A 26,366-nucleotide genomic window follows, 5' to 3' on the forward strand; every position below is an offset into this window, starting at 1 on the left:
CTTGGAACGTGAAATCTCTTTCATGTCTTATGAAGTGCATTGCCCACCGTAAGAATTGAGCTACTGTGGCTTGGAGAACTTCCCATATTAAAATTTGGGAGCTTATACTGTTGTGTAGGAGCCTTAGTACAACCAATAATTGCTTAAAGAACATTATATCAGTGTTATTTTGCCATTTGCACTTCCTTGATATAAGTGATTACTTTAAAAGTTTGCCAATATTGCTGGCAAATGTTTTCACGGCCTCGCCTTGCAGTTCTTTTATTAGAGTCAAAAGAAAAAACCTTGTAAAGTAGACGGCCATACTTTTAACATTATGTACAGACAATGGTTAGGTACAAGATTCATTGCACCAATAGAACAAGAGAGTCATGACCAAAACAGAGAATGAAAGACAGCTTAAACCAGTACTACATAATGGAATATGAAGCAAAAGACGGATGTCAAGATAAGAATTATAACAGTTGAAGCAATTCTCTGTCTTTAATATCCGCAGGTAGACGTTCTTTCTTGCTGTCTTATATGAACCCTCCAGTTGAATGAGAGTTTTTTCATCTTCTGGTGGCTCAGTCTATCCTCCATTGTGCTATTTCCTAGTTTTTTTTTTTTTTGATAATCGCTATTTCCTAGTTTTTCATTCATACATTTGTCAAGAATTTGGGAACAAGAATATGCTTGATGAAACTTTTTCATTATTGAGAATGCCCTCAATTCTGAAGCCATTGTTCATAACTAGTTCAGGCCCATCAGGCAACATAAGCTTTGGGCCACCAAGGTTGCAACTATATTGTCATATGTGAAATTGATGACACTGATTGCTTATTTGCTTCATCCGGTTGCATCTAGTTTTTGCTCAATTTTTTCCTTTTACAGGTGGATCATTGTTTTGATATATTCGTGTCAAAGCTGTGTGAGAGTATTTTCACATATTACAAGAGTTGGGCAGCAAGGTAAGCAATGCGGTCTCAATCTTGATTACTCAAATACAATTTCTTTACTAATCTTTACTGATGTTGTAGCGAGCTACTTGATCCATCATTTCTCTTTGCCTTGGATAATGGAGAAAAATTTTCCGTCCAGCCTATGCGGTTTACAACATTACTGAAGATGACTAGAGTAAAGGTCAGTCTATTTCGAATGTTGTTATCTAGCGCTCTACATCTTTTTTCCTTCTTGTTGTGGAAATGCCGTGTGATGCCAGTCATTCGAAAAAGTCAATTACTAGATTTGTCCTGGATTTATATGAGGTTCTTATGTCAAGTACCGAACTACCAATTCTCTCACTAAATTCTAGACCTTAACTGGTGCTCCCAGTTCAGTAAACGAGCAAGCTCCATCGTTGCACTATCCTGTGCACTTTCTATGTAATGTCATTCAAAAACAGCCAGGATACAGCATACTCTTTTATTGGTTTGGGGACTATATTGGATGAATTAGTCATGCTGAGATTGTATGAAAAGAAAATAGACGGATAATGCACCTCCATTATGCTGCAAGTTAAAAAATTGCTACATCCAGCACTGGTAGACCACCACGACAATGGTCTTCTTATCCTTTCATTTGCGTCACCCAGGGAACAAAGCCTTGGATATATTCAATGCGATCTGCATGATGTGTATGTGGTCTGTTCTACAAGTACAACAATTATTATTTCCTGTGTGAGGTGAATGATTCCTCTTGCAATTTGATATATTGAAAAATCAAAACACCCATTCACCCATTTAAATATAGGTGAACATTATCATGTCCATACGTTTCTTTCCTCCTTTTCTCTCTCAAAATAACAATTATTTACTTTTGAAATTTCTTCTTGCTTCTCTCTTCTCTCTATCTGCCCTCATGTATAGTTGCTTGGAAGGACGGTTGACTTGAGAAGTCTGATTACGGAAAGGCTGAACAAAGTATTCAGAGAGAATCTTGAGTTTTTGTTCGATCGTTTTGAGTCCCAAGATTTATGTGCAATAGTGGTAAAGTTCTTTTCACGGTTCTTGTCAATCAAGTTTTTCTAATTAGGGAGATCCTAAGAGCTTTCATTATTACGTCCATTATTTTCTCTTATTTCAGGAGTTGGAGAAGTTGCTGGACGTCTTGAAGCATGCACATGAATTGTTAGCAAAGAATATCTCGATAGACTCATTTGATCTAATGATGAATGAGATGCTAGAGAACATATCACTTGTTTCATATTCAAGTCGACTTGCCTCTCAGGTTGAATCTCTTCCTTCATTGTTATATTTTGTGATCCATCAAGTGTGCTCTAGGATGCAGTTAACTCTGACGTGCAGTAACTCCTATTGTTCATGCCTATTGTAGTTGTTAAATGCTTTTTCTGCTTTGCCATATCCAACGTAGTATTTGCTAATTAAACTTAAGCATGTTCGGTTATTGTTGTAAATATGACATTTCAAGTCTATTTTCAGTCTATCACATTAAGATGTTTCTTTTGAATAATAGTGAGTGCATTGCAATCCTTATTATGGCCAAAGTTATAATTCCTATTATTACCCCATGTAATAGCTAGCTATTACAACCAAATCTGTAAAAGTTATTGCTAAGATGCCCCTCTTTTCTCCCTCTGACTCTACCAGCAATGTAATTGTTGTGTGACGTAATATTCTACCATTGCGGTAAATAATTTTACTTAATCATAACTAAATTATTTATCCTTCATCATATTGATCATAATATTGTAGATATTGTAGTTGTTAAATGCTTTTTCTGCTGCGCCATATCCAACGTGGTATTTGCTAATTAAACTTAAGCATTTTTGGTTGTTGTTGTTGTAAAGATGACATTGCAAGTCTATTTTCGGTCTATCACATTAAGACGTTTCTTTGGAATAATAGTGAGTGCGTTGCAATCCTTATTATGGCCAAAGTTATAATTCCTATTGCCCCGTGTAATAGCTAGATATTACAGCCAAATCTCTAATAGTAAGTGCTGAGATGCTCCTTTTTTCTCCCTGTGACTCCCCCAATATAATTGTTGTTTGGCATAATATTCTACGGTCGATAATCCTAACTTACTTATTTAATTGTAAATCATACTAATAATATTATATATATACTAATAATCATATTCGATGTAATATTGTAGTTTCTATTGCATATGTACATATAAAATAGGTTATAGTTATGTATATAATAGAGCCCAGTCTTGACCAAAGTCAAGTCCAAGAATATAAATATGAAGAATCCCATTTAGTTTTGATTAGATTATTTTAATAGTGAAACTATATGTAATAGAGCACTACCATATAATGATGGAAGCTGGGGTTACTAGGTGGACGTAGTTTGCCCACATTTGTTGAGGATAGGGTAGAATAATGGAATCTCCCATGGTAAGGGGAGTCATGTATCAGTTTGCATCAGATAACATTATTTATGAAGATCTTGTGATAGCCTCTGAAAACACATTGATGAACACCAAAATGATAACCACTTTTAAAGAGGATTCTGAAGTTTAATGAAATCTTAGCCAGGAACATGTCTATTAGCTGATCTTCTGCTTATGCTGTTATCTGCAAGTTGATGATCTGTCATGATTCTCCATCATATTATCTGTGCTAGTCGTGAATGCGAATAGGTTGCGTAACTGTGATTTTTTAAAGTTGGTTCCACGTTACAGTTTGACATTCACATGGGTATATGACTGGATGTATGTATACACACAGACCATATAGTTTGGCAACACCCAATCACTGATGCAATGGATGATCCTATGGGGCTGCAAATTTGTCACTGATATACTTAGCAAATGTTCACTTCAGTTCTTTTTCCATTTCCAGATTTGGTCAGAGATGCAAAATGATTTCTTGCCCAACTTCATTCTTTGTAATACTACTCAACGATTCATCCGTTCTTCAAAGGTCCCATCAGTTCCCATTCAAAAGCCTTCCGTTCCCTATGCGAAGCCCAATTTCTACTGTGGTACTCAAGTAAGTTAGTGGGTTCATTTTACTTTGAACTTTGAATCTGCCATTTTAAAGTTACTTCTTTTTTTAACTTAAACGCCAAATTTTTGCCAGACCGTTATATAAGCTAAAGAACTACTTTTTGGTGGGATATTTAAGTGTGGCTACTGGAAGGACTTTATTCCCATATAAGCGGTCAATTAACTTTGTTCGTTGCTCTTCGTGATCATTTCTGGTTTTTGTCATCATAGGATTTGAATTCTGCACATCAGAGTTTTGCGCGACTTCACAGTGGGTTCTTTGGTATGCCACATATGTTTTCGATGGTTAAGCTTCTAGGTTCAAGGTCATTGCCTTGGCTCATCAGAGCACTACTGGACCATATATCAAATAAGGTACTTCTAGAATCTCATACTTATTTCTCTTTTGTTTTAACATCACCAACAATCTGTTCTTTCCTAATTGGAGTATGCATGATGTACATTGTCGATACCTTATACTTCTGCTCTTTATATTAATTTTGAATGTTTCGCATTCTGATTTGCATATTGTAAGACTTCAAACATAATGGATGTTATCAATTAGGCATGGTCAACTAAAGGAGTGTTTACTTTTTTTTTTGGGGGGGTTGGGGGGTCGGTGGTTTGTTGGTGTTTGGGGTGGCTGTAGCCTTTTTACTATGGTATTTTGGGTCCACCATCACTTTTAGTTTTGCCTTTTTTTTATCCTTTTAAGTAAACGATCATGTCCCTTGATAACAAGATGAGCCATAGCTACCATTTTGGACTTGATGATGGTCCACTCAAAATATTATTTACAGAGAATATTTCTTGATAGCCAGATGATGTTCCGTCTTGGCTGGCCTAGTCTTAATTTTTTCCTTAACATCGATGCCTTTCTTTTTCGCTAAATTTGGAAGTCTTTTGAATAATCTCCAAGAATGTAAAATCTTTATATTGGGTTTGTCTAATCTCCAATTTCTTTCATGTTCAGATTACTACCATAGAACCTATGTTAACGGGATTACAAGAAGCATTGCCTAAATCAATTGGATTGCTTCCTTTTGATGGTGGCGTGACAGGTAAATGATAACATTAGCAACACTTTTGCAGTGATTTTTTTTCACAAATTTTCTTTCTCAATGTAAACAGAGTGTTTCTCTCTGGAGCGATATCCTAAATCCACCTTTTTCTCATTGACTATTTATACAGGTTGTATGAGGCTTATCAAAGAGCAACTTAACTGGGGGAAGAAATCAGAGCTTAAAGCAGAGGTACTTCGTGGGATCAAAGAGATAGGAAGCGCTTTATATTGGATCGGGCTTCTTGATATAGCATTGGTCAGTGCTTTAACCTTTTCTTGTCTGAAATTTGAATCTCATCCCACTGAAAGTTTTATGTACTTTTGCAATCATATGCTAAATGTGTAAAGACTTGTTCGGCTGTTCCTCTAGTTTTCCGAATCTTATAATGTTCTGTGACAGCAGTTCTATGTGAATTGCCCCATTCATTATATATCCTTACCCTTACTACGTCACATCTGTGACAGAGGGAACTAGACACCGCACACTTCATGCAGACTGCACCTTGGCTGGGTATGATTCCAGGTGCAGATGGGCAGATAATGCAAGCTCAAGATGGTGGAGTCAGCCCCATAGTTAACCTTTTCAAAACAGCAACCACTGCCATTGTTTCTAACCCCGTTTGCGCAAGTCCAGTGTCCTTTCACACCATGGCGAAACAGGCTGAAGCTGCTGGTAATTAATTGCCCTTGAACCATCCCTATTATTGAGCAATGTTCTCTCTTCTTTGTCCGACTGTTGCATCCACTTGTGTTCTTGACAAGTTTTGTGTAAGTTGTTGGATGTCGAGAGCTTGTATAAAGAAAAGAAGCGTTTTGCACATAGAACAGTTGCCATCCTGCTTCAGGTGTTGACTCACACAGCTTACCCCCAGATGCAGAATAGATTTCAAGAAAATTTAATGAACTAGATGGGAAGATGGGAAACTGGGAACAAGAGAGATGGATAATGCAATATAGGAGATTTGCAATTGCGCAAATGAGAATATAACCTGCCCCTTAGTTTAATATGACAAATGCACACACTCCCTTAAGCTTGATTTAGAGAAAATTTCCATGAAAATTTAACAAAAGTATCAATGTGTTGCTAGTTTCTATATTGACAGCTTTACTGAATGATGGATTTGAAGACCTGTTGATTCTGACTACTGATTCTACCTACCCACCTGTGTTGGTGTCGTGTACAGATAACCTCCTCTGAATCAAACTTTTCCTTGCCATAATAGTTTAGTTGCTCAAATCTTTGAGGGATCACCCTTGTAACTTTTAATTCCTCTTACAGATAAGAAATTCCTATGTTAGGGTACTAATTAACGTCAAAAATCTCATTGCCTAGATCACTTGGAGTTAGTTTACATCGAAAAGACTTTCTTCCTTTGCTGTACGTTTACCTCTAAATAAAATCAACTACACAATTCTGCATCAACAGTCGGCGTGGAAGAAAACAGGAACATAACTTCCCTTGATGATGCCATCATTCTTCTGTAGTTTCTCTTTAATTGGCATTAGAGATGCATGACTGACTTGTCGTTTTAATTGCAGATTTACTTTACAAGGCTAACATAAATACTGGAAGTATCTTGGAGTATGCCCTTGCTTTTACAAGTGCTGCACTAGATAAATATTGCAGTAAATGGAGTGCAGCACCCAAAACAGGTTTTATTGACATTACAACCTCAAAGGACTTCTATCGCATCTACAGTGGCCTCCAAATTGTAAGTTGATGTCAACATATTCTTTTCCTGTTTGTTCTGTAACAAGCAAAACTCAAAAATAAATTGATGCCGATGGGTTGTAGAAGCCTAATCCAATTTCATACGTCAGGGTTCCATGGGAGATTTGTTTTGCTATAGATACATCCTCAATCCAACTTTTTCTTCTTTTGGGATGGATTCTACTTTATGGTTGTTTTGATAGTGAAGCATTCAGTAATTTTTCCTTGTGGATGTTGGCCACCTTGAATGGATGGGTCAATAAATTTGATTTACCTCTTTGATTTGTGTAATATGTGCCTGCATCAAGGCAAATGCTGTTCCTGCTATGTTGGTGGCCAGGCCTCTGTGGAATTAGTACTCGGAAAGTATATTCAAAACACTTGCTCATGTGGACATTGATCGATCGATATATTACATATTGGCATGCCTTGACCACCTTCATGCTGAATGTTCTCTTAATTCATCAAATATAGGGTTATGTCGAGGAGTCTGTTCAAATGCCTTCACTGAGCCATGAAGTATTGGGCGATTCAGTTGCCTGGGGTGGTTGTACCATCATGTACTTGCTTGGGCAGCAGCTGCACTTCGAGCTATTTGATTTTTCACATCAGGTCCTCAATGTTGCCGAAGTGGAGGGAGTGTCCTCTACGCATCCGCACAAGAATCCTCCTTCCCTGCAGGTAAAACATAGGGCGAATTTCATCATAAAATCTTCCCTGAGCAGGATACAGTTCAAGAGACTCTTCCGACCTGAATATTCAAGGGTTTCATGTAGTATGAGGCAAATAACGCGATATAGCAACTCACGTAAAGCAAGCAGCCTATATTTTTAAATTTCTTCTCATATTAAGCGATTGTCTTCCTTTTCTCATCATATGGCAGCTCAACTGCGTGTGGACTAGATGCTAGCACTGCTTTGTAATGCACTTGATGCACTCTATTGATCAACCTAACGAACTTCGCTTGTATTTTTCGTTCCTGTCTGCTTCATATTTTAATGTACTCATATTCTTTAAACAGGGCTGGGAGGCGCTCTTGGAAGCCCTGAAGAAATCTAGGAGGTTAAACAATCATGTGTTCTCAATGTTGAAAGCGCGGTGTCCACTCGAAGACAAAACAGCTTGTGCCATTAAGCAAAGCGGTGCACCTCTTCATCGAATCAAGTTTGAGAACACCGTGTCTGCATTCGAAACACTGCCACAGAAAGGTGCCTGAACATTACTATTTCTCTAATTTTCCTTCTTGTAAGATCACCCTATTATGAGCATGCATGATGGAGAGATATTCAACATTGATGCTGATGATTGTATATAGTTCTTCTCTTTTAGAGAGAGAGAGAGAGAGAGAGAGATGTACTGACTGCTGATTTTAATACTCCCATTTCTCGCCTGGTAATGGATTGAATTGTACTCCCAAGCAAAATGCTTATATCCGGAAGATAAGTTCAAGAGTTGTGTCCTATGGGAACATGTGCGCGTCACAACGTATGCTGTATCGTATCTTTTAGTACCTAAAATGCATGAATTATCGTGTTTTATGATTTAACAACCTTGTCTTGATATTCCAGACATAATTTTGATTAGTTTCTCTTATTGTTATGCTTAGATGGCGTCCGTATCCTTTGACTTACTGCTTCGAGAATAATCAGTTCAGGCCACAAGTCAACCACATAAATATTACGATGAACAGGCCGATTAGATAATGAGTTTCCCCCCTTGATTGATTGTCCTGGCATGTTACATTGCATCTGAATAGAGTACAACATCAGCTTTCTCTAATTGACATGTCAAACCATATTAATTTTCGCGTGGATATTTTGATGGAGTGACAAAAACCAAACCATTTTGAAAATTTTGATGTCTGATAAACAACTTTGAAATCTCAAGTGATCTTTTAATCGAACATGGTGAGCCTTTGCAATGAAATTTCTTGAAGTGACTGTAGGAGTGAAAAACATTGCTTGTTATAAAGCAATAAAACCGAATTATAATGTGACGGGACAATTTCCGGATAATTATTTATGGAGTTATAGCGCACCATAGATGACTTGGAATCGGACACCCTCGATCTCTTAAGACATGAAAACATGTGGCTTGTAGCCTCGTAGATCACATGATTGCATGAACAGGAATCATCAACTCATTCCATATCATCATCGATCGTCACGAAACCACAAAGTCAGCCACACAATCAAGTCGTCTCAAGACAAAATTTCCACCCAGCAAAGACAAGAAATTTGAGATTACAGAAAGGAAAAGGAACATGATGGAAAAAAGCTCCGATCCCTCCCTACCAACAATACCAATAATTTAACACTTGGAGCAAAATCCACCTTGGGGAGTTGTGTCCCATGACATGCGTGGGTCCGCGGAAGCAATGTGGATGGCTCTTCCGACTCATGGATCTCCACTCATCCAACCTATATTTTCGAGGCATGAATCATTCAGATCCTTTGGGTCGGTTTTAGTGCATTCCTAGTCATCCTTGACTTGTTCTATCACTTCCTTGGCCAGACTTTGTAGTAAATTCTTTTCTTTGTTCTTTGTCCAAATGATTCAGGAGACGACCTTATGATCAAAAAGAAGATGGATACAACTCTTTTTAGAAAAACAAAAGAAGCGTTCCTTAATATTTTCCATGTGAGATTACATGAACACCTCAAATTTGATAATCGGAAAAGAAGAAGAAGAAGAAGAAGAAACTATGTATGGAAGTTACCCTGAATTCAATCGTTAGAATAGTTTACGAATTAGAAGTTTGTTTTTTGTGTGTGTGTATATCTAGGTACATGCGGTTTCTTCCACCTGACAAAGGGAGATAGCCGTCTAAGTTACCTTGATTAAATATTTCTCATAAAGAACCCAAAAGAGGAGTGCAGAACGATTTGAGACTCAAATGCCACCAAGGATCGAAATTGAGGAATGGAGGATTATCTTTCCTAACATTAGAAAATTCCTTACGAGTCTAAACAACATTGGTGGCCCCCCTTTTGTAGTGACAGTCACTGTCCTAATACACTAAAAGACTGCTCCGGAATTATCCGTTTTTTCTCTTTTCTATATAGATATTGCTTCTAATTGGGTCTACATGCACATAGATTATCATGACAATGCTAAATGAATGTAAGACAAACAACATGTGATATCACGTTGGTAATAAAGTAATCCGGAATTCTATGGGAAAGGAACTTCATCGATGTGTAAAAGAGGTCGTCATCCGTGACAAAAGCTAACGTGAATTTGAGGAAAATTTGTCCAAAAAGTGATAAGCTTATTGCACTTTTGTCAATTCAATCCTAAACATTTTCACATTTTACCAACTGAGTTCATCCGACCAATTTTAACAGCAAATCACTATCGTGGGCTGAGTGAACATATTTTAATAATATTTTAATATTTTTTTCCTTTTTTTTCCTTTTTACATCTATGGCTGGTAAGGGCTTTACGCCGTCGTTCGGATCCAGGCATAAGTGTCGCGACCCTCACCGGCCATGCCACGTAGGACACCCGACGTGCACATTAGCGATATCAGGCCAAAATTGGACATATGATCTCAATTGGCAAAACCTAAAAATGTTTAGGAGTGAATTGACACAATTAAAATGTTTAGGGCTGAATTAATAAAAGTGCAATAAATTTATTAATTTTTGTTAAAATTTTCCCCATGAATTTGATAGATTTCCTAGTTTCCAGCTACTTTCCTTTGTGGCGATTCACGAAAAAGACATATTCTATATATACCATATTGTTCTCTATATTCTAGTTAACATAATTTGACTAACAAAAAAAAAAGCCAAATCAAATCCTTTATTTTGAATTCAAAATCCTTTTGGATTAGATTGAAATAGGAAGGAATAAACAAACCATGGACAAATACTAGCGACTCTTTCTTAATGGTTGCGGTTAATACGACTAGAACCACACTTGTAACCCAAGTTAATTCGCCATGTTTTTTAAAACCACCAATGAGATATGCACGAAATACGTACATGATCATCATTAGGACCATCATACTTGCTGACCATCAATGAATTGATCGAATTAACCAACCAAAATTAACTTCAGTCATTATGTATTGAACAGTTGTGACACGAAGCAACAGTACCTTTCGATTTAATTTGGGGGATGGAGAATCCTTAGTAAGATCTCATCTTGACTAGCTTTTTGATTTTAAGATGAAACTTATTCATAGGATATAACGTAATTAAAATCTTTATGACTTTTTGATTTTTTTGTTACAATTTTCCCATGAATTTGATAGATTTCCTAGTTTCTAGCTACTTTCCTTGGTGGTGATTGTGACACGAACCAACCGTACCTTTAGGCCTAACTTGGGGGATGGAGAATCCTTAGTAAGATCTCATCTTGACTAACTTTCTGATTTTAAGATGAAATTTATTCATGGGACATAGCGCACTTGAGGCTACGTATGACCAAATAACGGAAAATCAGTAGACATAATTTGTTTAGATGTGGGAAGTTGCTCAATCCAACCACATGCAAAGGCTAAATTGGGGAAAATTCCTATTAAGGGCTTGAAATACCTTTATTTTTTCAAATAAATACTTGAATTGGATTTTATTTCAAATAAGAACCTGAAGCGCCCTCATTGTTTCAAAAAAGCCCGATCAATGACATTCTCGTTGTTTATTTGTTTTAATTTTTTTCTTTTTATTCTTTCTTTTTTTTCCCCCTTCCTTTTCGCATGTGGCCGCCTATACCGCTAACCGATGACGGCTTGGGCAAGGTGAGGATCCCAGGCCCTCATCAGTTGCAACAAAGGAAAAAAAGAGAGGAAAAAATAAAATAAAAAATAAAGTAAATGATGAGAATACATTTGAACATGCTCTTCTTTGAAACAATAATGGTTCTTCGAGCTCTTAAATGAAATAATGTCAACTTCAGGTCTTTATATGAGAAAATGATTGCCCTTCAAGCCCTTATTTCGAATTTTCCCTTTTTTTGGTACATAAATAAACAGTGGCAATGATTTCCAAAAAAAAAAAAAGATAAGGAGAAAAATTCTACTACTTATTTTCATCGAATTCTAATCATTTCATAAATAAATTTAGGTTTCTACTTCTGTATAAACTTATAACGTAATTGCTATTACGTTACAATGTATTAAGACTGTAACACATATTATGTTGCTCAGTTTAAATAATGCAATAGCTATTGTATTATGTAATATGGGCTAACAGAATTTCGATAACAAGCTAATATCGAAGTTAGAGGATATTATAATTATCACTTTGATAGTCCTGAATCATATATTTATTCATTTAGTTTATCATTGCAATTGAAAATTAAGCAAGTACATGTTATTTTGTTAGAATCAGTATTGTATTCTAGTAATTATCAATTTAAGAGCCAATCGTGAGTACAATAATTCATATATAGTTATATAGCAAGAAGATATTACAACTTTGTGGTGACCTGCTTTTCCCCACCCGAAGGGGTCCACAAATTAGGTGTCAATAAAATTCATATATAAATTCCTATCTATCATCTAAAAATTAATTTATAGTTATGATCTGATTTATAATATGTGATTATATCAAATTAGATATTACTTATTACATAATGAATAGTATGATTGAAACTATAGTTATATGACAATTTTAGCATTAAATCACATAACTTTAAGTTATATAAATTAGATAACCAGACCAAATAGGAAGCAACTAATACCATTCTAAATATAACATAATGATTAATTTTAACATACTAAATAATTATGCATTACCAAGATAACATAACTGCTAGTAAATTAATTACTTATATATTATTTAAAATTAATTTTATTAATCATATAATGTTGAGATGCATGTGTCGGTTGTGTTAGAGAAGTCCTATATCGGAGAATTGATGTGGTGTGAAGTAATTAATATATTCTACTTAGCCCATAATTCATTGGCTTAAATTTTTTAGTGAAGGTGGGTTCAAATGCATATGTTGATGGCATCGGACTTGGGTTCCCTCTTGGCGATCTCTCCTAACAAATGGTATTGTTGTTTGGTGAAGGTAGCTATAAATTAATTCAGTTATAATCAACTTATTTGAAAAAAAAACAGAAGAAGAAAGAAACAAGCAAACACTACGATATGTAGTTAGCTCTATTAATCCTGTAATGTAATAGTCATTGTTGCTGCAATTATTTGATTAGTCGATTTCGTAGAAGCCGCAATAAGGAGAGAATTACGAAAAAAATCTTAAATCTATTGTAATTATGCCAATTCAGTCCTAAACCTTTTTTTGTACCAATTCAATCCCAAACCTTTTGTATTTGTATCGATTCAGTATATTCGGCCGGTTGGTGCCGACGTGACATTGCAGACGCCGACGTTAATATTTTTTATGATTTTTTTCTTTTCTTTTCTTTAATTTTTCTCCAGAACCCAAACCCTCTGCGCGCCCTCGCAGGGCCTAAGGGTTTAGGGGGGGAAAACTAGAAAAGAAAAAAATCATAAAAATTTCAAAATTTTATTTAAATATTATTTAAAAAAAAAGTCTACGTCGGCATTGGATGGCCAAATGGAGTGAATTGATACAAATACAAAATTTTTATGATTGAATTAGCACAAAAAAATACTGAAGTAGCACAATTGCAATAGATTTATAACTTTTTTGGCAATTTTTCCCTGCAATATGCTATCAAAACTAAAAGACCGCGGCAAGTATGGAGAGCTCGTCGCGCAATTTACAAAAGTTGCAACATCATCTTAGAATCAAACGGGTGCGGTGAAAAATCTATACCCAGCTGGACCTTGATCATGCCAATGTCACAACTTAAAGTAGTGTGGCAACAAAGCTAATCAAATATCCAGCTGACAAAACCCAACTTCATCTTCACAAACCCAATTGGCAAATTGATTAGGATAAGCTCCAACAGGTACGGTCAACTTTGAACGTACCCACCACCCCTGCTTGAGCATTGACCCACTCCTATCGAAGTCCACCCTGCCAAGTACGTTGGCATTAACTGTTGGCAAAGTCCTAAGTCTACCTTGGATCTCATTGCAACTCGTTGTCATCAAACATATGATTATAATTAATTATTTCAAGAGGGAATTCATTAAAGATTCTGCACGGCGTCTTTAAAAAATGCAATTTCTTTTTTTTTCCTTTTAAAGGTGGGTTGTTTCCTAATATACACACTTTCTCAATTAATATATGAACTTGATAATCCATTTCTTAATCTCCCAAACGAGTTTGTCTATCTGGATTTTGACTCGGAGAGAATTTGATTGATTATTAAGTACTTTGAAATATGAAACTTATTATTCAAGAGTAAATTTCACGTTATTAAATTGGAGAAAAATTTCAAGTAAAGATATGAAATGGATATTATTTCAAATAAAACCCTAAAGTGGTCATGTCAATCTCAAAAAAGGGTCTCGACCTTTCGGACCAGCCAAATCTTCCAATCAATCAAGGGCATTTTCATCCTTTACGTTTTCTGATTTTTTTTTTCATTTTTTTCCCTCTTTTTTCGTCGATGGTCGGTCTTAGGCGATTGACCACCGGAGAGGGCTAAGTGAGAGTGGCCACCAGAGAGGGCTGAGTGAGGCTTGTCCTCGCCACCCAAATCCGGTGAGGGTTGTCAGGCCCTCCCCGATCGCAACAACAACAAAAAAAAAAAAGAAATGGGAAAAGACGAATGAAAATAAGGAAAGCAAATAAAAAATGTAAAGAACGAAAATGCCATTGACCATTTGGTGAAGTCAGGTGCTTCTTTGAGAATGAAATAGCTACTTTATATTTTTATTTGAAATAATATCTACTTCAAGCTCTTATATGAAATAATAAGAGCATTTTAGATTTTTATTTGAAATAATGTCTACTTTCAATTTTTATTTGAGAAAATAACGATACTTTGTATCTTTATTTGGAATTTTTCGGGGAGAACATTGTATGGGGAGCTGTAGCAGGAAAATAGGATTAAGAAAGAAACCTCCGTACTCGCTTTCTTATTGACCTGTTTTGGGGGCACTAAATAGAAATGAAGCGTGGATTGGAGGTGGGTCTCTTCCAGTATCATCAAGGCATTATACTATGCATTTTTCTGAAAGATGGAGTGAGAGTTGAGGAAGCATGCTTTGTCGGCCATAACCATCTCTCTCTCTCTCTCTTGTAGAGGTTAACCATCCTTCGTGTTCACCTGAAGCTCAGAAAAATTTCGCTTTTCGAGCACTTGGGTTTCTGTGTTTCTGCTTTCTTGCTGACAGTAATCTCAAAAGGGGTTTTTTTTTTTTGGCATCTTTAATGCAATTTGAAGTTTGAAGGGAAGACGAAGGGCGAATAGTAAACTCGTTTACTTGCATTCGTTCACGTAAATCTCTTTCATGATTGAAAAGGTTTTCTTTGGTCAAATATTCTGCTGATAACCAGATCAGAAAGATTCTCCTCTCCATGGTTTTTGGTTTCTCTCGTGGAGTAAACAGGAGGTACGCGAGGCCCTTCTTCTTCTTCTTCTTCTTCCTCCTCCTCACCCGAAATCCCGTGTCCTTTGATGGGAATTTTGTTTCTATATGCCTTCTCGCCGCATCTGCATTTCGAGCCGGGGGTATGAGTTTCTTCAATATTCAACACTTTGGCGAATGTGAAACTGAATCATATTCAAGAGCAGAAGCTTGAGAGGAAGAGTTCTGTTTGACCCTGTTTTTTAAGTGCAACATATAGAGGTGACTTTTCCACGGTTGAGTGGTCGTGATGGGTTGGAATATGGAGAGATTGAAAAGGGTGTTCTTGGCCATTAACTGTGTTGTGGCTGCTCTTCTGGTTCATCAGTCTCTGGGGCTTAATGAAGAAGGTCAATACCTTTTAGAAATAAAGCAGAGCTTCATTGATCAATTCAATCGTCTCGCTAGCTGGAATGCCAATGACACAGCGCCCTGTGGATGGAATGGTGTGAATTGCACGTATAGTTACGACGATCCAGTCGTGTACTCTCTCAGCTTGAGCTCGATGAATCTCTCCGGATCTTTATCTCCTTGTATTGGCAAACTGGTGGGCTTGACCTATCTTGATCTATCTTTCAATATGTTGTCCGGCGATTTACCTAAAGAAATAGGCGACTGTTCGGGTCTTGAGGTCATCAAATTGAACAATAATCAGTTTGAAGGCGACATACCAGCGGAATTGTGCAGGCTGCGGAGTCTGACATCCTTGAACATCTGCAACAACAAGATTTCCGGGCCTTTTCCTGAGGGACTCGGAAACCTTTCCTCGCTGTCCGAACTGGTGGCGTACTCAAACAACATCACAGGGTCACTGCCGCGTACTCTTGGGAATCTGAAGAGCCTGGGGACCTTCCGCGCCGGACAGAATTTGATTTCAGGAAGTTTGCCTTCAGAATTGGGCGGATGCAACAGCCTACAGGTTCTCGGTCTTGCGCAGAACAAGTTAACCGGAAACATTCCAATGGAACTCGGAATGCTCCAGAGCTTGACCGACTTGATTCTCTGGGACAACCAGCTTTCCGGGGTGGTGCCTAAAGAGCTCGGAAACTGTACAAGTTTAGTGACTCTTGCCCTTTATGAGAACAATCTTGTGGGCGGAATACCGAGAGAGCTTGGCAACCTGATGTTTCTGAAGAAGCTGTATGTCTACTGGAATCAGTTAAACGGGACGATACCTAGAGAAATTGGCAACCTTTCTTTAGCTACAGAAATAGATTTCTCGGAGAATCTCCTGACGGGGGAGATACCGGTCGAGTTTGGGCGTATATCGGGCCTGGAATTGCTTTACCTTTTCCAGAACCAGCTAATAGGTGACATCCCCATCGAGCTTGCTGGCTTGAAGAACCTAACAAAGCTCGATCTGTCCATCAACAATCTTACCGGTCCCATCCCTTTGGGGTTTCAGTATCTGACAGAGCTTTGCATGTTGCAGCTCTTCCACAACTCGCTGAGCGGCATCATTCCTCCGGGGCTTGGCGTTTATAGCAAACTCTGGGTGGTTGACTTATCGGAGAACTTGCTAACTGGGAAAATTCCACGGCATCTGTGCATGAATTCCAATCTGATTTTGCTGAATTTGGGGTCGAACATGCTCACAGGGAATATTCCTAGGGGTATCTCGACCTGCAAGTCCCTCGTGCAGCTTCGGCTCTTCGGAAATAACTTCCAGGGCACTCTTCCACCAGATTTGTGCAACCTGGTGAACCTTTCTACTATCGAATTGGATCAGAATAAGTTCAGCGGTTCCATACCTCCACAAATTGGCGAATGCAGAACACTGCAAAGGCTCCTCCTTTCCAATAATTGCTTTGTGTCTGAGTTGCCCAGAGAGATTGGTAATCTCTCTCAATTGGTGTCTTTCAACGTCTCCTCAAACTCGCTTACTGGGCAGATTCCGCCCGAGATCTTCATGTGCCGGAGGCTTCAAAGGCTCGATCTGAGCCGTAACGATTTCATGGGTGCTTTGCCGAGTGAGGTTGGAAACCTTTCCCAATTGGAGCTTCTCAAGCTTTCCGACAACAGGTTCTCAGGCACCATACCCGTTGTGCTTGGGGACCTGACCCGATTGACCGAGCTAGAGATGGGGGGGAATTTGTTCTCTGGGGTTATACCAGCTGAGCTTGGAGCGCTCTCAAGCTTGCAGATTTGCCTGAATCTGAGCTACAACAACCTATCTGGGGAAATCCCGCCTGAGCTTGGGAATCTTGTTCTCCTGGAGTATCTCCTGCTCAATAATAACTGCTTGACTGATTCAATCCCCGGCTCCTTTCGGAATCTCTCAAGCTTACAAGGCTGCAACTTCTCATACAATGTCTTATCCGGGCCTTTGCCTTCTTTGCCGCTGCTCACTAACATGCCCGTGAGTAGCTTTCTTGGGAACGAAGGGCTGTGCGGCGGACCCCTCGGTAATTGCAGCGCCTCTACGTCTTCGCCTTCTTTACGCCCAAAGACAAACAGCCGATGTTCAAAATTAGCTAAAGTTGTCGCCATAGTAGCAGCTGCGATTGGTGGGGTTTCTTTCATTTTAATTCTAGTTGTCCTGTATTTCTTGAGAAGGCCAGTTGAGACCGTAGCACCTTTGCAAGAAAAACCGGGTTCTTCGCCGGTCTCCGACGTTTACTTCTCCCCAAAGGAAGGTTTCACTTTTAATGACTTGGTCATGGCAACTGATAACTTCAGCGACAGCTTCGTCATTGGGAGGGGAGCTTGTGGGACGGTGTATAGAGCGGTGTTGCCGACCGGCGATACCATTGCTGTCAAGAAGTTAGCGTCCCACAGAGAGGGAAACACCGTGGACAACAGCTTCCGTGCGGAAATACTGACTCTTGGGAAGATCAGGCACCGGAATATCGTGAAGCTATACGGCTTCTGTTATCATCAGGGCTCGAATCTCCTCCTTTACGAGTACATGGCCAGGGGGAGCTTAGGGGAATCGCTGCACAGGTCTGCCTGCAATCTCGACTGGCCAAGGCGTTTCTTTATTGCTCTGGGAGCCGCAGAGGGGCTCGCGTACCTGCACCACGACTGTGTGCCTCGGATTTTCCACCGGGACATTAAATCAAACAACATCCTGTTAGACGATAAGTTCGAAGCCCATGTAGGAGATTTTGGATTGGCCAAGGTTATTGACATGCCGCAATCCAAATCGATGTCGGCAGTGGCGGGCTCTTATGGCTACATCGCCCCTGGTGAGTATCATAGGAAATCACACACCCCCCACCCCCCCCCCCCCCCCACCCGGGCACAAACACACGCACACCCAAACCCCAAACCAAACAGAAATCTCATTCCTAATTGCACAAGCCGTCCCGAATTACATGTGATGATCTGGTTGTGAATCAGCAATCTTCCTTCACGTTCTATTCTAAGACACCATCTGATAGATCTAGGACTCACAATGTTCTTGACCTTGTAATTGCAGAGTATGCATATACCATGAAAGTTTCCGAGAAGTGTGACATCTATAGCTATGGAGTTGTCTTGCTGGAGCTGCTGACGGGAAGGACACCAGTGCAGCCCCTGGAGCAAGGCGGCGACCTCGTGACTTGGGTGCGAAATTACATCCAGGACCACTCGTTATCTCCCGGAGTGCTTGATGGGCGAGTGGACTTACAGGACGAGAGCACCATATCTCACATGATCACAGTCTTGAAGATCGCTCTCCGTTGCACGAGCATGTCCCCATCGGAACGACCGACAATGCGGGAAGTCGTCGCGAAGCTCATCGACTCTGGTGAGAGGGAAGGGAAGCTTTACTGTTACCCTAGTGATGACACTGACTAAAAAGATGAATCTTGAATACTTCACATTATAACATGGAATGACTCAGGTTATAGTAGGATGATCTTTTGGTATTTGATTGATCCTTATTTTATCTTGTTAGAGATAGAAATTACTGCTTGTACATTCCTGAACGCTGAACTTTAGAGTTCTCTGTTTCTTACTTATACCAAAACCTGCAGTTGACATACTAGAAAGGATTGAAATGAGGAGGCACTTGACTTGGTGATTTGTGGTTAGAATATCAATTTGATCATGGGAGTTTACCATTAATTATCGATTTAAATAAATAAAAATAAAATAGTCGGAACGAGGAGCGAAATAATTTTTGAACTAAACAGATGGATGCATATGAAGGATACTTCAAGATGAAATACTTCCAAACTAACCAATGACTTAGCTTTGATTCAAGATGGATGCGTATCAGGGCCATTTGAGGGGGCAAGCAGTTTACCAAGTGAGATGGTGCGACGCGGAATAACACCCAACAAACGAAACCTTGGATATATCTGGGGGATTGATTTTGCAAAAGAATGATAGCAGAAGCATGAACGATCGTAGATGTGCGATGATCAAGAATAAAAGGAGTCTAATTTCGTCGCAAATGTCCCGTTGATCAACCAAAGCATACTCGACATTGATTAACAGATGCTGCAAGGTCACCATTGTCTTAATGGGCGTCCCAAAGTTCGGTTTTTCACAGAAAAGCACTACATCGCTTATGACCTCTGGTCGCCACTTTACTTTTCGCTCAATGGCCTTCACAAAATGTTATCAGCAGCTTGGAATGCGTCGGCATTTTCGGGATGCATCAAACATGAGAGTAGTCATCTTTGACATATCGTGATGTTCGATTGCAGCTTGCATTGGGTCAACATCAGAAGCTGCTATGAGAAATCATTGTTTTCGTTGGATGCAATAGTTTCACAACCGGATATATGAACGGACGATGCGGTTCAAATAAAGGCGTGTAACCAAAGTGAAGCTCGCGAGTTGCTGAACAAGTTGGAAAAGAAGGAACTGCTGATGATACTACCTGCAGCTACAATAATGCCGTCCTGCTTCGAAGTTTCGATCCCATTCAGTCCATGAATCAAACTTGGGAGAAAGTTCTCCCTAGTTGAACCGAACCAGATCAACAATCTCAATTCAACCATCTTCAAGTTTCGATCCCATTCAGTCCATAAATCGAACTTGGGAAAGTTCTCCCTAGTCGAACCGAACCAGATTGACAATCTCAATCCGACCATCTTTCAATTCAAACCGGCTCGAACTGTTCCATGCTCATCAAGTGAGTCCACAGTAGCAAAATAAATTCTGCTCATTAGGTTATTCAACTCGATTATTTCAATCTCTTTGCTTCCTCAATGACAACTTCAGAGGAATCACCGCTATCATCCGATCGTAAAGCTATTATCTAAACGAGTACATTTGGCCATCTTGGAATCCAGAAATGTACTTCTACCTCCTCGATCTACACTCGTTTTTTATATCACTTATTTCCACACATGTTAGGTAAAAAACAATACCACAATAAAAGAAACTGTAGGTGTGAACATTCTTGAGTTCTCACTAGCACAGGACCTGGACAATGAGCTTAAGCTGAGCAAGCTGGACTCAGACATCTTGCGATGAATCCCAGCATCTTCTTCTGAATCAATGTGAGAGGTAAGGTGCCAAAACATTCATCAAAATTAGAGTCTTCGTAAGTAGATCAACCATATAAACTGGAGAGAGAGAGAGAGAGAGGCACTGACCCTCTTGGTGGTGCGAAGGAGGTCAGGGGAAATTTTGTAGAGATCTTCGTCGACGGGTTTCGGGGGTCGTCTTCTTGGGGCCATCTGAGGATGGGCGGCCGAACCGCCGCTGTCGTCTTCTTGCAGTTGATTGACAATCTTGTTCTTCTTGTTGCCAGAAAGAGGCACGTATCGCTGTTCCTTTGGCGGTTCTGGGACGTCGCCGTCGCCGTCACGCGTTCTAGATTGCTTGTTTGGCTCCTTGACATGCGCAACTCGATTTTCCCTCACTCTTGTCTGCTAGAGAGACAGATCCCGTTACAACTATCTTTACATTGAACCCAAAAAAAAAAAAGACTTGACACAGGCACACCACTACTTTTAAGGCTGCTGATCTCTTCGTAACAGGACCCAGCAGTTGAATATTTCAACGAACTCGAAGGGGAACCAACCTTTCGAGGAGGGACACCAAGAGAAGCAGCACCAGGATGACGACGACGGTGTTGATGTCTCTCTCCAGACAAACCAGCACCCACATGTGGCTGCGGGCGACCGCATTCACCGGAAGAAGAAGAAGACGGGCAGTGAGGGGGGACCAAGCCAGCCTGTCTGGCGCACTCGAAGTACTGAGTGATGGGCAGGTCGTTTGAGTAATCCCAGTTCCCAAACGCCGGAATCTGTCCACTCCTCTTGTGATAATCCTACCGAACACAACCAGAAAAAAAAAAGAAACTTTAGACCAGCGAGAAAAGAGACAAGATAACAGGAGTCAAACGGTGGAAACTTACTTCCATACCACACAGGCACACACCCAGCAAAAGAAGCCAAGAAGAGAGAAGTTAATGAGCTGATCTTTCCTGTTTCTTGTTTCTCTTTCTTGAGGCTTTTGGGGGATTCCTCACTAGATGGTTAAAAGGGTTGAGAGCAAAAAGCTCAAAAGTGGGGGAGTTTGTCTTGGGATTGCCCAGAAACTCCAAAGGCTCCAAACTCAAATCTGGCTATATTGAGTTTTGAGAGCAGAGAGTATTTAGAGAGCAAAGTCAGTGAATCTTGAAGTCGAAGAAGCTCAACTCCTCCATTTAAAGGCAACACGGCAGAAATGCACAGAGATAGAGGAGAAAAGGACACTGGACAGAGAGAGAGTTGAAAAGGGTGCTAGAACCCATTTGTCAGATTGTCCATGCTTATAAAGAAATATTATTCGCTGTATCGACCACAATCTTTACGATATTTCCTTTGCAGTACAATCTGCCTTTGAAAATAGCTTGTGTGGTAAGGTTTTCTTGAGTGCTATTTTTCAGGATTTGAATTGCTGAACATTAAGATTTTCGTAATATGCGTGGCATTACTCAAATCGGAACCTCCAAATGAAAATAGACGGTTTGATTTGAGCCACATCATGTGTTGAAAGGGAGGAAAAAAATGTGGGCGAGAATTTTTTTGGGATTTGAAAAATTTTCAATCTCAAACATGGCTCAAATCAGACAGTCCATTTTCATTTGGACGGTCCGATTTGAGTGATATCACACATGTCACATAAATCCCAATATTATGCGATCTAGATCCTATTTTCCTTTTCTCTATTTTTTTCGTGAACATTCACGTATCTATGTCTATATATCCAAGCTTAAATTGAATTTTCTCCCACTTTTCACGACCTTTCTCAATTATCCTGCAATAAATAATAATTAAAAGAATCTATGCATCCGAGACAAAAGCGAATTTTGCCTCGTTTAGTGGATTTTCCAAATTATCTTTAACATTAATTGATAGGAAGACACAATCCATATAATTGACGTTTCTGATAGCTTCTCATTTAAATTCACATTTTTATATATCCGCTCATTTTCTTTTTTATTTATAATCGCCAAGCTTCGTGCACACCGGTGCCGTGTGCGCGAACGCTCTAGTTGTTAATTTAAGGAAAAAAATGTATATTTTTTTGTTCTCTTCTCCATCATTTTAGGCCTATCTCGCGTGATATTCATTTATTTGCTAAACTCGCTCTTTTACTTTTATTTAATCCGAGACGCTTGAAACTTTCTTTTCCCGAGTTCACCTGGCCATGAACTGCAGAGGAGGAGGAGGAGATGGATTTGAATTTGATGGCCTCAGTTAAGAAAAAAGAGAGCAAAGTGGAGTTTAGGTAAGAGTGCACAGTGCTTAAATAAAAAATGAAAGGGGAAAGACTTTCTGAATTTGATTGTGATGGACGGTGACTTTGCTGGATTTCTACCAATGATTTGGACATTTGCGTGTCTCCCGCTTAAGAATGATGTTGTTGACATATGTATTGACTGATTGCAGTAAATTTATAGTGGGCACTTGAAAACGGTTCAATTTTTCTAATATTCATTTTCAATTGTTCTGCATAAGATTAGTTTTAAAAATCGGCTTTGGTATTGCTAGAACGACCCTCTTTTATAGTGTGATATTGCGGGGCGAAAAAGCTTCCTACACCCGGTATTGCGGTGAGGGGCTCGCTCAAAATGCACGTACAAGAGGTTCAATGGTTTCATACGAGCTTGTCTTTCACAAAGTCGAAAAGATCGAGTCATGTCATGAGCGAACTCCTAGCCTTATTCTAATCTCGAGCATTGTTGCCTCTCGTAGAAAGTGATTAAGATTGCTAACAAAAATAATAGGTTTGGTAACCTCGAATTACAAGATAATGGCTACGGATCAAAATCGAAAGTTCCTCAACAAGTGTCGGGCTTCTGTGATAATGACCAAAAGACAGTCAACGCTGATCGGATCACTCTAGTGGATTGACGTTACCTCATCTAATACTAACGCTCCAATAACTAGGCGCATTAATGATACCTGTAGATTTTGTGAGACCCCCTTCATCAATGTACATCATTCTTCGTGGTCAACGTTTATATTAAGCAGTATACATCTGTCATAACGTGCTTTCCGGGTCAAAGAAGACCTCACCTGTGTTCATTCACACGTGCCGCGTTTGGAATCGCTTTTAATGAAGAACTCATACGTGGGAAGCCAAACGTGTGCGGCGTTCTCTTTTGGTGTTCTTTGCCCACCGCATACTCGTAATTGAAAAACGAACTCATTTTTTGAAGAATCTGACGGGATTTCTACTATTTTTTTAAGTGCAAGACCATTACCCTTTGATGATACAAACCTCTTTGTTTACATACGAAAATAAGCAAAAGCTAATTTATAATATTATTCAATTTTATTAAAAAAAATTATACGTGAACCTACGCATTAAGACTTGAATGGACTTGAATGCATTAATGGTTTTAGATTGAAAACAGAGTGAAGATGCATAGCCTGCAATTTGGATTAAGCACAAGATAAAAGGTAAAAGTCAACCCAAATAGATTCATAATACTAGATTTGAGTTCAGCGGCGAGAATGTTATACAATGAAAAGTGATTTACGATGGTATAGAGATAGTAGAGAACATTTAGGCCATATGTTTCAGTGATGTGATATAATTTATTTAATGAGATAATTTACACCACGATATATGTTTAAGAAATGGAATTGCTAAAATAGCCTAATTATACGTGTGATGTCAAATCACAAAAAGCATAATAATCCAAATGCCACACGGTGTGACTACTAATAGCTGGCGGTAATAATCGATATAATTTTACTATATGCTTCCATCAACAATTAATTGATGGCTTTACATCTACCAGGAAATCTTTTAAAAGGGCAAAAAGAAAGAAAGGGATTTGTCACGAGGCAATAAGGACAATTGGAGTCTCGAGCCTCATTAGTAAATTTTGCGAGTAGATTATTGAATTAATTACAAAAGAGTCCTGCATTGACCACATGTGTGTGCCAACTGATCTCAAAGCATCTTCTCTCCTTCACTTTAAAATTTAAGCTTTCGAGTTGATTTTCTAATGAGAATATTAAATAATTCGCGATGGAGCTAACGTTCCAAATTAAAACTTGATAAGCTCAGATTGGAATGCTCTGATAATGGCATACCACTAATACTATCAAGAAGAAATTATTTGGCACAAAATAAGCAAAGGGAAAGTACAAAATGGTATTCACATAAAGTTCGAACCATACAATTTACATCGTATAAACTATGGAAAATTTCCGAACAATTCTAAATAGTTCATACGATATTGTTCGGAAATAATATAAGAAAAAAAAAGCGAGAACTAATCTGATTTTCTACACATAAACGTAGACATGAATTTTGTCTAGCAAAAAAAAAAAACAAATATAAGTTTTCGGGATTGGTATAAATAAATCCTTTATATCGATCCCTCTATTTTTGACTTATAAGTGCAGGAATTGGTTTTGGTTTTAAGTGGGTGGGACCAAAGAAGTGGGAAAAACGGTGGGTGAACTTTGACTTATCTTCGATAAAACAAAAAAAAACAAACTTTGACTCATCAAGCCAATGCATCATGTGGAAAAACAGAGTGTAAACTTGGACTCTATTCGCCTCTTTCCTAGTGATTCACGATCTAACAACTCAGAAAGTCAACAATGCCACCCAAAATCGAACGGCATCGTGACGACTCTGTTCTAATTGCGATTAAATAATTCAAATTTAAAAAAAGAACTTTTTTTAAGGGTAGAAAGATAGAGAAATCACTTTTTGACTTGAGCTCTCTTTAGCAAGACCGTCGAAAATTTCATTGAAAAACAGAACGTCTCGCATAGGTAATTTTCGACCACTGTCTCATAATTTGTCCATATCTTAGCTAGTCAAATCTTATTAAGTTATCTATGGAGCCATGAAATAGATTCAACAAAAGGCAGAAACAAATCTATTATTCGTTTTACCAAGCGATACATGGAATAACTCTCGATATATTAGTAAAAGCAAGTTGTGTAGAAGAATTGACTCATCAAATTCCCATAGAAATAGGATCCGTGCAAGGAAAAGCACTTGTCATCTGTTAGGTATTTAAGAGCGTCCTGAAAATGTCCAGGTCAAATTAAGTTCTTGATTAGTGGATGCTGCCAAAGGGAGTGATGATACAATATGCAAAAAGGAAGAGACTCATAAAATGGCAGAGGGGCATTTTCGTTAATCCATGAAAGAAAAATCTATGTAATCACATAGATATGTGGAATTATATATCACGATCGGATAATAATCAATAAAAAAAGAAAGAATCATAATTGATCGATATATTTTTCAAAACAAACAAAAAGGTAACGAAAGATGAAATATAAATTACACATCAACTAGGGCTTCTTGAGGATACACCATGGAATACACGTAATGACTCGATTGCCGCCTTTGCCTAATAATCAATTGAGAGTTTGCCTCGCTAGAGAGATTCAAATGAATAGGATTGGATTGATAACATTAAAATGTTTATGGGGGTAGTCTATCGAGAGGATGAATTGGAGATTTTAATTTAGCTCGTAAATTGAGATTAATAGTAATCCGATCTTTCACAATATTTACGAGGGAATACCGATAATGTTAATCATTTCTTGTTTAGTAGTATCGGAGTCGTGAACCTTCATTTGCTTAAAATTTTTTACTTTTGAGTTGAAATTAATTTTTTGTTTAATTAATACGATTAATATTACACAAAACCCAAAGCTGGCACACTTATGACAAATTTACTCTAAAATAATTTTTTGACTACAAAAAATTCCCAAATAGGTACACCCGTAACAAATTGGGGTCTGTTCAATTGAGTTTGCGCCACCAAGAACTACAAATT

The 26,366-nt window shown here is 38.6% G+C and overlaps 4 protein-coding genes across 7 annotated transcripts in view; 3 read left to right on the forward strand and 1 right to left on the reverse strand.

The window, feature by feature from the left end:
• Positions 1-20,818, forward strand: part of LOC115734537 (protein PIR) — a 36,020-nt gene extending 15,202 nt beyond the window's left edge. Inside the window, exons 19-31 of one of the 4 annotated variants that reach the window (XR_004014669.2) lie at positions 874-950; positions 1,020-1,122; positions 1,848-1,967; positions 2,065-2,208; positions 3,788-3,937; positions 4,165-4,308; positions 4,907-4,994; positions 5,125-5,252; positions 5,462-5,669; positions 6,536-6,708; positions 7,182-7,388; positions 7,729-8,060; positions 20,683-20,818. Coding sequence is in view for 3 of the 4 variants with exons in the window: in XM_048280526.1 (XP_048136483.1) it covers positions 874-950; positions 1,020-1,122; positions 1,848-1,967; positions 2,065-2,208; positions 3,788-3,937; positions 4,165-4,308; positions 4,907-4,994; positions 5,125-5,252; positions 5,462-5,669; positions 6,536-6,708; positions 7,182-7,388; positions 7,729-7,915; positions 8,357-8,406 (1,779 nt within the window). In the remaining variant the exon portion in view is untranslated. Of the gene's footprint in view, positions 1-873; positions 951-1,019; positions 1,123-1,847; positions 1,968-2,064; positions 2,209-3,787; positions 3,938-4,164; positions 4,309-4,906; positions 4,995-5,124; positions 5,253-5,461; positions 5,670-6,535; positions 6,709-7,181; positions 7,389-7,728; positions 8,061-8,313; positions 8,657-20,682 lie in introns of those variants that run through there. The other 3 variants (XM_048280526.1, XM_048280527.1, XM_048280528.1) reach the window with 3 other exon arrangements.
• Positions 1-26,366, forward strand: part of LOC125315459 (putative disease resistance protein At3g14460) — a 707,586-nt gene that overhangs the window by 517,325 nt on the left and 163,895 nt on the right. The window lies entirely within an intron of this gene.
• Positions 14,851-19,169, forward strand: LOC115734538 (probable leucine-rich repeat receptor-like protein kinase At5g63930). Its single transcript, XM_030665383.2, has 3 exons — positions 14,851-18,357; positions 18,591-18,941; positions 18,983-19,169. The coding sequence occupies exons 1-3, from the start codon at positions 15,420-15,422 to the stop codon at positions 18,991-18,993; spliced, it is 3,300 nt and encodes a 1,099-aa protein (XP_030521243.1). The 5' UTR covers positions 14,851-15,419; the 3' UTR covers positions 18,994-19,169.
• Positions 20,396-21,838, reverse strand: LOC115734540. Its single transcript, XM_030665387.2, has 4 exons — positions 21,472-21,838; positions 21,138-21,387; positions 20,707-20,982; positions 20,396-20,600 (listed from the first exon to the last, which is right to left on the reverse strand). Exons 1-4 carry the CDS (start codon positions 21,477-21,479, stop codon positions 20,547-20,549), a joined length of 588 nt encoding a protein of 195 aa, XP_030521247.1. The 5' UTR covers positions 21,480-21,838; the 3' UTR covers positions 20,396-20,546.

Source organism: Rhodamnia argentea, chromosome 6, assembly GCF_020921035.1.
Source record: "Rhodamnia argentea isolate NSW1041297 chromosome 6, ASM2092103v1, whole genome shotgun sequence".
NCBI classification, from domain to species: Eukaryota; Viridiplantae; Streptophyta; class Magnoliopsida; order Myrtales; family Myrtaceae; genus Rhodamnia; species Rhodamnia argentea.